The 14113-nt window shown below is 40.7% G+C and overlaps 1 protein-coding gene across 1 annotated transcript in view; it reads right to left on the bottom strand.

Moving 5' to 3' along the window:
- Nucleotides 1-4500: 4500 nt before the first annotated feature.
- The window catches only part of CRMP1 (collapsin response mediator protein 1), a 50364-nt gene continuing 40751 nt past the window's right edge, over nucleotides 4501-14113 (bottom strand). Inside the window, exons 10-14 of the mRNA XM_074148314.1 lie at nucleotides 12294-12435; nucleotides 10486-10656; nucleotides 9102-9281; nucleotides 6311-6476; nucleotides 4501-4592 (exon numbers count right to left, since the gene is read on the bottom strand). Of these exons, the coding sequence (XP_074004415.1) occupies nucleotides 4501-4592; nucleotides 6311-6476; nucleotides 9102-9281; nucleotides 10486-10656; nucleotides 12294-12435 (751 nt within the window). The remainder of the gene's footprint in view (nucleotides 4593-6310; nucleotides 6477-9101; nucleotides 9282-10485; nucleotides 10657-12293; nucleotides 12436-14113) is intronic.

Genomic DNA, 14113 nt, shown 5'->3' with positions numbered 1-14113 from the left:
GGCTGACTTAGAGTTGTGAGGAAGAAGCTGCTAAGCTTAAAGCTTTTTACAGCATGTATGACTATATATGACTATACATTTAAAGACAGCCTTGAATGTACATCTCACTGTGTTAGAGAAGTTACAGAATATGCAGTTGGCTGGGGGGTGGGGAAACAGAAGTGATGCACTGAGACCAAACTACTTTATCCATATCACTGCAAATATTTAATGAGTTAAATGATACTCAAAGAAACAGTATCTCAAACTCTTTTACTGTATTATAAGGCTCTTCCACACGTTTTTTTTTTAATTGAATACCTCTCGCTATCGTCACTGACATATGCCTGGAAAGCTTGTGCAAAGTTCACCAAAATCCTGGTGGAAAACTATCCTCAAAACTGTTTGTTCAAATGACTGAGATTTAATACTGGGCAAGTCTACGTGGTGAGGATTAGCTGGTGCTAAACAAACCAGCTTGACCATGATGGCAGAAGTCAAAAGGAGGCACTTTGTTATTGTGCGTTAAGCTGCGCAACTCCTTGCTCCAGGAAGCCATAAATGCCAAGATTTTACATGGGTTTAAAAGCGCCTTGGCAAATTAAGTTATGGCAGAAAATTCCACTGACAGCTACAAAGACACTGGTACTTCTCAAGAAAATACAAGGCACTGGAAGTGAGGGGAACACTCAGAGGAATATTAGCATTATATGTTTGCTCTTTTCTTCTGGCCTCCCTTAAGCTTATGTTGTTGGCTACTGGAGCCCAGAGAACATGGTTACCTGAGCTGGTCCGGTCTGCAGTTTTCATTCGTAAGGATGAAGATCGGTGTATTGCTAACAGAAAAAATTAATGGCTGGGACAGCTGTCAGTTTTGATACAGTCTCAGCATCATAATTAACAGGCTTTGCTGCAAACGCTAAAATTCAAACACGTAACTGTGTTGCTCTGTAGCAAGCACAAGACAAACTGGTCCAAACAGTCCCTTAGGAAACAATCCATGGATCCAGCCTTCCTTTCCATATCACTTGACTGACAAAGTCCTTACACTGGTCATACGCACTGATTTTAAGGGTTCTGCAAACGGCAATAAGGAAGAGCCAGTTTTACCTGAGTAGGACTGTATCAGGTTTTAAAAGGTCATAGCCCTGCTGCAAATTTTTAGAAACGATGATTCAAAAACCATGAAAGCACTGTAGTTGAGATTTCAGCAACTTCTTGTAACTGAGATAAAAGTAGCTCCCGACCCTCAAGTTCACAAAATGAACATCTTCCAGCTTGGTGCTCTTACAAGGGAGCAAAATCAAGTATAGTTTCCTATTCTGCAGATATATTCATGATCACCAGCTAATCCACATTATATTTACTATTACTGCTTTGGGTTTTTTTAAGGACAGGTTAGATGAAATAGGCTTCCAAGTGGGAAGAGAAGCACCACTTACCTTGCTTGGTTTAAACCCCCCATTAGCAATAGTACATGCCAGCTCTCCGATGGTCTATCACAGTAACCATCCAGGTGACGCATCCCTCACCTCACCTGGTGACCGTGCAGTAAGGTACCTGTGCTCAAAAAAAAGAGGTGTTTCAGTCACATCTAGGTAGTATTGCTTGTCCAGAGTGGAGAGACCCAGGCAGAGGACAGGATCCCCAGGCTTCCTCCCTCAGCAGCGGCACGGGAGCAGCAGTCAGGCTGCGGGGGCTTGTGAACATCATGGGCACGCTAGCGTATTCCTCCTCGGAGAAATCATAGCAGAGTTACATTGACCTGACAAGCACAGTCTTGTTCGCACAGAAGCACTGAGCCATGAAGCGCCTCCCAAACGCACCACACTTCACTGGGGAAAAATAAATGCGTGTTAACAGCAGCGGATCTCGACTAGCTTGTAGGCAAAGGGCTCTTTGGTTTAGGATGTTGTTTAGCATGTAGGAAAAGTGGAATCTGTCAATAGTACTTACGCAACAATCATTTCTGTAACCTCAAGCACGACAAGCCTCGCAGAACGAGTGGAAGTTTTACTCAGAGATGAACAACTATTGCTACTTGCACAAACACAGGCAAGAAAATCACTAAGGAGATTGTAAGCAGCAGTTCCAAAATTTTCACACTATGTCAAATTTGCCGCGTAGTTTTACAAACCACCTTTATTTCTGTTGTCCGGGTTACGTCACCAGAACTGTTGCCGGCTCTGTCAACACTCATAGTAAATGGGTTGGAATAGGACAGTGGAGATGGAGACTTGGCATTTCAGGATTGTCTTACCTGCTGGGCTATGAGTTCTTCCAGGGCAGGTTGTCCTCAGGCTTCTCTGCTAGTGCTATTTCACTTCATATAAAAAACCTGAACCACCAAGTGAGCAAGTTATTTTACTTCGTATCATATAAAATACCTAAACCAAGTGAGCAAGAAGAAAGCAAGCCCAGGGATGAGGGCACTCTCCAGGCAATGGGAAACATGAATTTGAATCCTTAGCAGAAAGGATTGGTCATTAAAAGCTTTATTTTTCTCTTATTTTGGGAGCAATCAATTCAGTTCACTGCAGGCTGAATTGCAGTGTTTCTTCACCGGTTTGGATCAAAGCCAAAGCCAGAAGAAAAGCTGGCTATTCAGACCAGCTCTGCTACCAGGTTTTCAGAGCAAACCGACCGAAATGGAGTTTTCCAGGGTAGCAATTCCTTTTCCAGGCAAGCTGGAGGTGATAGCATACAAGCTTCAGAGTATGATGACAGGTAGGCTACTTTTCAAAACCTTTATGTCCCACACAGACTACGTGCCCTGTGCCAACGCAATTTATTGCTGCGTGGAAAGGATGGACCAGTGCAAGGTGGTCAAGCATCCCAACTAGATAAAACCATTCCACTGGCACTGGGCTGCTACAAGACTTTTCCTGGTGTGGCTTTGAAGTGTAGACAAGGGCAAAGTGGTAGAGGGCCAAGGGCTGGTGTTTTGCTGACCTGCTTAATTTCGTAGCACCCCACCCTCCATGGTAGCCCTTTGCCTCCCACAACATCTGCAACACAATCAGACAAGGAAAAAGTGATAGAAAAGGTTTCTTTCCATAGTTTGCGAGGGAGTCAGAAAGACAGGGAGAAAGCATCTGCTTCACTCTCACAGACAGAATACCAGTCCGATTTCCTCACCTTACCTGCAGCATGTCTTGTTCATGCCACTCCTAAACACTGTCCCAGTTCAGTCAGCAGAGAAAAAGCAGTATTAAGTCAAACATAGCTTAGGTCAAACTGGAGCACTGCATACTAGTTCTGTGCAACAGGTGAAGGTGATGGCAATCAACTACCATTTAAGCAAATCAGATGCAGACTTGAAGGTCTTGGGAGATAATTTAGGTGTCATTTGGCCAAAACTGAGGCTGCTGCAATGTAAAGAGTAAGTATATTTTTACTGTGAGCTCTGTTTAATTAATGCAGATTATAGCATGCTATAATGTGTATGCAGGCATCTACACATTTAACACCCCTTGTGATCTAAGGAGGTTCCTTCTTTCACATGATGTCAACCTAAAAGACGATTTCTCCTGAGTTTCTCCATTTTAAATTTTCAATCATTGAGCAACAGCACTGGAAAGCAGAGGAAGACGCTTACCCATCAATTCATTTCCTTTATTTCACAAGCTTTGAATTCAGAAATTGAACCACGACTAGTAGATCTTGATACGGTAGAGTAAGTAAAAATGCATGTGATTACAAAGGAAAAACTTTGTACAAAAAACTTTAAAAATCCGACGGCAACTTGGATTATCTGTAAGTACCAAAAATCTCATGCAGAAGGAAAGCACTACTGCCCAGGTGGAGAAATCCCTGCAGGGGTGGCAATGGCATTGGTATGTATAAATTATGGCTCTGTCTAAAACGAAAACAAGAAGGACACAGACTTGGAACGTACTGAGTGGGAACAGACAGGTGCTACAGAGACCATTTGTCATTACGTGTCCTGAAAATTTTCTGTGTCTGAGAGAAGTGCTTCTTGGGTTTATAATAAATTAAAGATGAAACAGAAGCTGCTTATACTACTCTACTGCATACTTTCAAAGATGGCCATTTTCTTCCTTCATAAGTGTTTTTGGTGGTGTTTTTCAAATACAGACATTAATCTTGGCATTGTGTCTAGTCAATTGTTGGCAACGTGTTCTAAAGGGACTCACTCACAGAATGCAACTTGCATAAATAACTCAGTAACATGCATTAACTACTCTAATACAGCGAAAGGGTGCAAAGGAACCATCATTCAGTTACGAGACGAAGCTAAAACCTGTAGTCACTAAAGGGGCAATGGAAGCACCATGCTTTAAGGTGACTATGGCATGAAAGCACAATTGTGAGGCAAGTAGTTCCAAGCAAACACACCACACTATTATCACCTCTTCCTATACAAAAAAAAGAAAGACATTTCATTTTTTATTTCCATTAGTACCAAATAAAACTGTGGGTTCGATAACACAGATACTGAAGGGAACGGACATTATTCCCATGATCCTTCATCCTTGTGTTTCTGTCCATCATCATTTTTCAGCCAAGACTGGTAATATTAGAGCGACCACCGGGAGGTGCCACGATGCGGTGGCCAGTACGGCGTGGGTTATTGTCATCTATCTGAGCTCCTGCAGCAAGAGAAAAAATGTGAAACAAAGCTAAGAAAAGGAAAAAAACCACCAGTGGTGAGATGCTACTTGGCTAGTTCCAGCTAGATGCCCCTCACATCACCATCAGCTGGTTTCTCTTGAGCCAGACCCCTGACTGAAGTGCTAAGCAGGCCTTCAAGGCACATTTCTCTGCCTACCTCCAGTTGCCTTCAATGAGAAGTGTAGGCTGAAATGCTTGGGATCAGGCTGATGCTCACCCTACATGGGGGATTCTTTTCCACTGACTTGAAGAGCCCATGCAGGGATGACCACCTACAGACTGGGTTCCCTTCATAAGATCAGACCCTGGCAGAAAATATTACTGGTTTAATTAGGAAAAAAACTCAACCAAAACCATGTATATGCAGAGTGGATTTTTCAAACCTGACTCATTCATGTAGCATACCTGTCCCCACTGAGTCCATGGGTCAACAGTCCAGTAGATCTGATGTTAGTGATTGAGCTAATGTAAACTTGTACCCACTTCAAACTGCTTTTAAAAATATTGAAATATTAAGCTTCAGGTGACAGCAAGCTTTCTGCCAGGGTAAATATCATCTGATCACACTCAGCTTCCTGAAGGCAACATAAGACTACCATAAGAGCGTAGAATCATTTTAAATGCTGTCGTAATCTCTGTTTCTGCTTAATCTCATAAGAACACAGTAATGTGCGTTTGCCTGATTCGGATCAAATTCATACCACTAGATGCCTTGGTAGTACCTAGATCCAGCAGTAGATTGTGAAACCACAGCTTCAGATGCTTACAAAAATCCCATTTATCAGTTATTATTATTAGAGGTCAAATTTCTAAGCACTTTTTCTGCTTTATATAGCTTTACATACGTGTATGTGCTCACCATGGCCCCAGGTGTACAGGCAAAAATATATTTCAACTCACGATAAGGGTTTGTAAATATTTGCTCTCCTTTGGTTTTCTTCCAGAAGTTTCATTTAGTTTTTAAAGACAGGCTCTCTCAGGGAGGAAAACTCCACCATCGGCTCACACAGGGGAGAAAATCCAGTGATTTTCATAACATCATAAGAAGCCATTTCTTTACCAATTGGCCTGTAGACTTTTGAAGTATAAGGATTTGACACACTTGTAATTATCTTCAAACGACAAGAATTATTTCCAACAACCCCAAAGGATGATTTTCCAGTCTGTGTCTTATGTACCATGGAAAATGTTTTGGGCACCAAGAGTAAAGAGGACAAGAAATACCCTAATCTGTGTATGAACAGCTTCTCCACATGGTTTGCCAACCATGGACAAGGACACTTGAGATGTCCACGTCTAGCAACTTCTGGTAATGCAGCAAGAAAGAAATCTGAGATGTCTGAGCCAGGCGGGCACCAGACCCAAGTCCCATCAGCTGTACATACCACCAAGGGGCCTCAGTTACATCAATCAGAGACCTCAGCTAACTGTAATGGGACAGGTAAATAATTTTAAAAGACTACATGCAGAAAAAAAATGTAAATTGCAAACATTTTTGGCAATTTGTAAAATATTCCTAGAGAAAGAATGTATAAAAACATATATATACATACATACATATATCTAAGTACATGCATGTATTTGAGTATATATAATCCTTTTGTATCTGATTAAAGAGGTAATTATAATTGAAATTTATCACCAATAACCCATACTTGTTGCTTTAAAACATTTCTGACAAGTCAGGCTGACTTACCTGATAAGCTAAAATTGGACTGATGGAGGTTTCTGATTGGTGGGGGCTGGTTTTTGGCAGGGGAGGATTTAGTTGAGGGTGCAGGAGTTTGGTATTTTGGTGTAGCCGGGATTTCATACACAGGCCCATCATACATTCCTCTGGAGACTCCTTGCAGTCCTCCCACCTAGATCAAGAGGAAAATGAAAATCCAGACACTGAACGCTCTGGTAACGCTCCCTAATGATACTCCTGCCTATAGGCAGAGACCACTGAGCATAGAGCTATATTCTGCATTAGCTGAATTAAAACCACGTCTATAGTGTCATCAAAGCTACAGTCTACTTTATATATAAAAGAAATTATAAAGCTTCCTCCCTCATACTTATATATATAAAAATTATAAAAGAGAGTGATCCTTATTAGGCTTCCTTCACTGTCAATGGGGAGAAAAGGGATTCAAAAGAACAGCAGGTCTGACCTAAGATTTTAACCCAAGATTTTAAGTAAGATCATTCGCCATCGCCTCTTCTCTCTCCATTCAGAGGCTGTGCAGCAGGGATCCCACTTTGGCTGCTGCGAGACTAATGATACCCACAACACAGGTAGGAGTGAAATTGCTGCAATCTGTATTTTCTGTGCTCGTCCTCTTCAGATATCTCATTATCTTCATTAGAACTCATTGAAAAGTGGTGGCAATTTTTAAACTAAAATTTCAGAAGTTTCCACTTCCTGTCATCAACTAGAAAAGCAATTATACGCTGGACTGTGGCATGGGACCCATCTTTCATAATTTGTCAAGAGTATCTCTCATCTGAGCTCTGATTTCAGTTTGAGGTATCTAGATTTTATCCCTGTACAGTTTCTATAAGGAATATGAGAAAACACAATCAAAACAGTCTCACCGGCCTCAAAATCACCAGACTCTAGGAAATAACATCTTTTAAAAAACAGTTCCAATTTTCAGGATGAGCCTGAAGCTATTGAATTGCAGAATCCAAAGCTCACCAAAAAGATCAGCAATCTGTGGTTTACAAGACTATTGTTAACAGTGAAATTAAAATCCCATATAGGAAGGACACTATTCACAGGGCTTTAATCCAGCTCTTACAGACATCAATGTGTCTTCCTTGCTTTCGGTGACGGGGACATCAGGCTCAGAAGAGCCACTATCTCACAGGCTGAGCCAAAACAAATGCCCAGAAGGGAGCAGCTGCCGATCGCAGCAATGAATTCATCTCACAGGGACCCCCACAAAGGCAGGAGTTTATACCACCAGCTCTTGCTCCAGGGATAAATTTATACTGCTATCCTGTGCCAGTTACCGCTTTGTAGCCCCTTGTTTGACACGTTTGTATTATATTCCTTTGCTGTGCAGGGACATATTCCAATAGTGGCTGATATGACCATCACTGGGTTTTTCTAAATATTTCCAATCGATAAAATTTGATAGTGGGAAAAAAAACACGGACATGAATCTGCTCTCCCTTCCTCTCGGCAGGCAGCAGAGGGAGCTGCAAGAAAGAAAATATCAGTCCTTTCCTTGGTCCTTTTGCAGACCTTTCCCCAAGTACCCAAAATCAAAGGTCTTTCCCAAAATCCAGGCCCGTTTGCAAGATGCAGGTTACTTAGTCCAGTTGCTTTTGTGCATGCTCCTGGTATAAGACACCACTCTCTGATATTTGTTTTTAAAGTGGTGTTTTCACTATTGAAATGATATTTATATAATTAATATATATTTTTATATTATAGTATATGAACATATTTTTATATTATATATAATTATCAGATTATAGTAATTTAATTTATATAACACCCCCACGCTAAACCCTTGAGAGGCAAGTGTGAAGAGAAGGCCCACGTCATCTAAGCGAATAATATAAAAAAAGTGCAATACTGATTGGTATTTTGCAAAACTTTTGCAGATGCATTTTATTTTTGTAGTGCCTTTTCTCATTAGAAGACCAGGCCTTTTGTATCCCACAGCTTGACAGAAGTTGTATGACAAACGATGAAAGAGAAAAACTAGCAACTTGCTTATAGACTTAATTTCAGCCGCCATACCCCCAAGCTACGATATATGCTTGGATGAAGACAATATGGGTTTTAGTCAATTTGTCTTGCTACCTGTCCTCAACACAGTGACTTTCTTGCTCAGTGGCAAAAGGCAATTTCCAAGTAACCCCACACTAGTGCCAAGCCAACTGGTTTTCAACAGAGGAGCGCTGATTTAGTTCAAAACCAGAAGTGACCCATTCTTAATCTTGGTCATTTCCCAAGCTTTTTATTAAACACAAAAGTAAAGTTTTCTGAGCTGTGAATGCTGCTACTACGCAGTTCAGCAAATGCACCAACAGCAGTTCAAAGATGCCAAATATATTGAGTATCTCTGGCTTTCATGCTTTTCTTCTCTGCAGTGTGGCTGTTCAGTATGCAAAGCATAGTAACAATTTAAAATTCTGTTTTTCTTCTGGCTAACCCTCCTCTCAAAGAAGCTTTATCTTCTTCCTGAATTTTAACTGAAAGTAAATTCTAGCACTATTCCACTTCCCTTCAAAAGCCTGCACAGCTGGACATGAGGCAATTATGCACAACTGGTAATTACATGCTCTACCCACTGTAGCTCATGGTGTTCATTAAGTTACATCCGTTCACGCTTGCAGAGGAACCAGTTTTTTGGTCACATTTTGAACAAGTCATATATCGTCCATCTGATATGGACTCATATTAGCACAATAATAATAAAACCATGTGCTACTGTGGTTCCAAGAGTGTATGGCTATAAAGAAGACTAAATAGTATCAGATATTACCTTATTCCTGATTTTGATGCGCTGGTAAAGATATTCAGGGAAAGGTTTGCGAGGGATGAAGCGGCCCATTCCCTTATTTACGTGCAGATTTCCATCTTCAAACACAATCTTCCCTTGGCTTATGACCACGAGTGGGGCACCGTGGCACTCCATTCCTTCAAAGATGTTGTACTCAACGGCCTGGGGATCAACCAACAGAGTCACTGCAAGTTCAGCGCAAGATCTGTCTCAGTCAGTAACTTATAATGTGTATTTGTAGTTATAGTGTTAGACAACCACCTGTAAGAGGTGTACAAAATTGTTTTGTCTGAAGGAAAAGCAATGCATTTCAATATGAAATGATTTTGAAGAATCTCTCTGGTCACTTTTTCTTTCCATTGCTCACTTTCCATCAGAGCTTTATCTCATTTGTTTTTGAGGACTTTCCATATTTATCCAGTGCCTCCAAAAGTGCAATAGCCTTAATAAGAAGGAAAATCTTCCCAGAGGACGTGGTCCCACCGTGCATGTGATGTGATTGTGTAAGGGAATTTCAAAGGTGACAGCACAAATATTTCTGTCTGAAAAAAAGCCCAGAAAGGATCACAAAAGCCTGAATCTAAATGGGAATGATAGTCAAAGGGCAGGTGATTATTACTTTCTTTAAAAACACAGAGAGATCCCAAGACAGAAAAATAGAAACTGAATCACCTAAACTCACTTTTAAAAGGTTTCTAAAGGTTTGTGCCTTTTTAATATAAGTCATATTCCAGTAAAACATTTGGAAGAATCCCCCAATATAGAAGACCAAAGCACCAAACAGTAAGATAACAACTTAGAGATATACAACACATAAAATAAAACCTGTCACAGTCAAAATCGAAGCAATTGTGAGTCACTGGCACCCTGTATTAAGGGCAGAGCAGCATGCAGCAAAGCTTTGGAATTAAATGGAAAATCCCAGCCATGAAGCTGCTCAGAGCTGTATTATTATTTAATCATGTCATAGTGTAGAATACTGTTGATTTAATTATGCGATTTATAATATCAGGTGCTTTTCAGGTAAGCAAAAAAAAGGGAGCTGCTTCTAAATTTATCATCACATCTCTACTAATCTCAGCTGCAGACCTGCTGATTCACACCTAGTTACAGATCTGCCACAAGCATGCAAAAAATAGCGCAAAGGTATATTGAGAGAGAAAAGAAATCCTTCCTGATCCTAGTGTTTCCAATGCAAGGTTTCAATACTTGCATTTTCTGAAATATTTACTCTTTTCAGAATAGGAATAGGCAGTTACATCACTCCTCTATATCCCATATATTTGGTGTTCACATGAATTAGATCAACATTTGAAAAGCAACAGTGACATTTCTTTTTTATTGCTGGTTTTCCTTTTCTCCTTACCGATTTATGGCTTTTGGCTGTTATAGTCTTCACCTTATCAGGGTCCCAAATAACCACATCAGCATCCGATCCTACGGCAATCCGGCCTTTTCTTGGATACAGATTAAAGATTTTGGCAGCATTGGTGCTGGTGACAGCTACAAACTGGCTCTCGTCCATCTTACCTGTGGCCTAAAAACAATGTGACTTGAGCAAAACATGCTTATAAAATGAGGATTTACTTTTCAGAGTAACGCATGATCAGGGAGATACAGGAAGGTACGCAGTTCATATATGGTGCACAAACATATATGGTGATGGTGCATGAAACAAAGGTTTGATCAAGCAGGATTTTATACAAGGCACATCACTTGGAAGTTTCAAATAAGTGAATGTGTTACTCCTGGCACCCCAAATAACAGCCAATAAAACCTTAATGCAGATGATACCCTCAGGTTGCTCAGTTATCTAAGGTCCCTTTCTCTACACGCTGATGCCCAACTAGTTTTGTTGCTAGTCTTAGTAATTTACATTTAAATGTTTTAATGATTTTAAAAGAGAAAAACTTATGAGTACTATGAGATTAAATAAAAGATCAAGATTCAGACTCTTTTAGAAACATTTCTTGCAAATTAAGTCCATCCTACTATTAGTATTACCAAACCTATAAATCTAAGTAATACAACCCCAATTATAAAGTCCTTGCCTGGAGAAACGTCACCACCAATTGAACTTTTTATACAGTCAGTGATGGCTTAATAGCAGCTGTACACAGCAGCATTTTGATTTTTCAGTAGAATATTTTGGGGTCTTCCCTGGCAATAAGCAAGAGCAACATTCCAAGGAAGAACACGAGTGCCAAACAAATTTTTAACATTAAATGAACACTTATTTCCTGCCTGCTAAAACATGAGATTCGCAGAATATAAGCTACTCAGTGGTCCAGGACTGAATGTTACCGAACGGAAATCCCATGTTGCAGCTTTTGCTGCAGCTCCTTCCCTTTGTGGGAATAACAAAAGGGAAATCGCACCGGCTGGCTGCACTTCGCTTGCTTCCCCGCTTTGCTCCTACATGGCAGGTATCTGAAGCTGCTTCTGTGCTTGGAATCCCAACAGAGGTCCCTGGTTATTAAACACAGGCTGGGAAAAGTGCTCACGAGAGCATTGTAAATACTACCGCTTCCCAGTTTGCAGTATGATTTGAGTGCAATGCAGTGTAAGGTAATGTGTGTGCGTGCGTGTGTGTGTGTGTGCATGAAGACAGACAAAGGAGGGAGAGTATCATTACGTATTAGGATCCATGGAACCATCAAAAAATTGCTAACTTATACCGGCACCCCACCACAAAAGATGCCAGTATGAATTACATGCAATGTTCTCCTTCAAAGCATTTTAAGGTCTAGCCTCAGGCTCGGCTGCCATCCATTTGCAACTTCTCAAAAACGATGAGACACTTCCCAAATTCAAACAATCCATTCATCACGTTTACATGGGGTCCACTTCAAAATCATTAAACTGCTCCAGATCCTACATCTCTGAGAAGCATCCACTCTGACACCACTGGAAAACCGAGCAGTGTAGGCTGTGAAGCCTCAGGTCTATTAAAACACGACGGTGTTGCACTGTCAAAAGTGAAACACAGCCCTGAGTTTATAAAACTGGAGAAGGTTTTTGAAATAAACGATTCATCTCATAGTAGCTCTCTCTCAGGGAATTCTCAGAAATCTATTAGAAAGTCACTTGAGTACTGGCCAAGAGTCTCCTGGCTTTCATTATTCAGCCAACACTCAATTTCTTTTTAGTCCATAAAAGTAAGTAATTACTTACTACAGCCTTGTCCCAGACAACAGTCATTCTTTCCTCAATTCCATTGACCCCTTCAGGAATCATAGTGAAGTTGTCCTTTCCAATGGCTTTCTGGGCAGTGCTATACGGGCAATGTCCACTTCCCGTCACCTGCAGGTCCCCACTGTGGAGTTAACACACAGAAGGTTTAGACCAGGCCTCACCAAGATTACCGTGGTCTCAGACTAGCTGCGAATGGACCTTTTGAGCCTACGCACCAGAGGCAGAGGCTGTAAATCGTGTCAGCAGCCTTTACATGTTGGCCACAGATCACTGAAGAGCAACAATGGCATTGGACATCTCCACTTTCCCCCAGGAGCACCCTCAACTCCCAGATTATGGCTCCCTCGGGTTTCCAGCTGCTTATCGACAGAGATCAGGCACAAGCCTGCTAACCAGGACAAAGGATTATTCCAGGATTAAGGATATGATCAGAAGCTTGTATGAAATGTCTGCCACTCTCAAGGTGCATAACCATGGTGAAAAACAATGGCAGATTTTACAGTGCAAAGTCATGAGCATCAAGCTTGTTTCCCTGTATTTCTCCCCTGAGAAATACATGTATTTTTCATGCAATTTCATGCACATATATTTTTCTTGCAATTCTTACAGAAGTATTTTTGGTCTGACTTTCCAAAACAGAACCATGAAAATAAAAAAGGAAGGAAATTTGTCAGGTAGTCTTCTAATTAAAAAAAGAAAGGCATAGTGCAAGTCAAACATGTGCTCTGGATTTATCTAACTTAAAGGTCTTACACAGGAAAAGGCATGGAGTAAAACACAAAAAGAGCTACCAAATAATAATGCTTTTATTTAAGAAGTCATTTTTTTCAGCCTAGAGAAAATTTTTTTTCAGAGAGCACAGCTGCTCTTGGGAATAAGGAGGAAGAACATAACGAATAATATGCAGAATCTCGCAAAAATAGACCAAAAAAAAAAAAAAGATAGGTTCTTCAATATCCATAGGAAACAAGTGACATTTTTAGGTCTTGATTAAGCTTGCAGGAGTCAAACACATTAAAACACACTACTGTTTCTCTTCTATCACTCCAGAAGGACGATGTCCGCAAGAGCCTATCATCCTTCTCTTTAACTAATTATGTAAGTTCCAGCTCTGAAACATCTGAATGATTCTAGTCCACAAATTTAGATTCCAGCAAGTTAACAAATAGCCAAGTACAGAGAGAAAAAGGGTCACACATCAGTAATTCTAATGCAATTTTCTGGGCTGTCAGCCCTAATGATTGCTGACAGTCAGAGAAGAACCTTGGCCTCTTTTCTTGTTCTTCACCATGCTTCCATCCATCCATCCATCCATCCATCCATCCATCCAGTTTTTAGCAGAAGCCAAACTCATGTATTTAATAGCAAAAAGTCAGCTATATTTTAACTCTTCCTGATTATTAATGGCTGCCTGGTGTTACTCCATAGGATTACACCAAATCCATCAGTTAAACATTCATCTATTCTAACACAAGATTGCAATATCGTTTCTTCCTTTTTGTTGCTCTTCTGTCAGCTAAGCTTCCTGTGGCTTACCCCCTCTCTCCTTTCTGCACTCTGATGAATAAAACCATGAAAACATGAATGTCACAGCCAGGCCCTGTATCACTGCCAATTTCCCTGAGGTTATGTGGCAGTTCTTACACCGTGCTCTTAATTCCTACACCTGGAAGATAAAAAGGAGTTGTTTCCTCTGAATTGCATTCTTCCTCTCCTCTGACATTTAATAACATGCACTACGCTCCCCCGTCTAATCAACAGAAGACTTTTGAAGCTGAAGCATGTCGCTCGAGAGCTGC

This window comes from Numenius arquata, chromosome 5, assembly GCF_964106895.1.
Source record: "Numenius arquata chromosome 5, bNumArq3.hap1.1, whole genome shotgun sequence".
In the NCBI taxonomy this organism is placed as follows: Eukaryota; Metazoa; Chordata; class Aves; order Charadriiformes; family Scolopacidae; genus Numenius; species Numenius arquata.
This window is presented reverse-complemented; position numbering and strand designations above follow the sequence as displayed.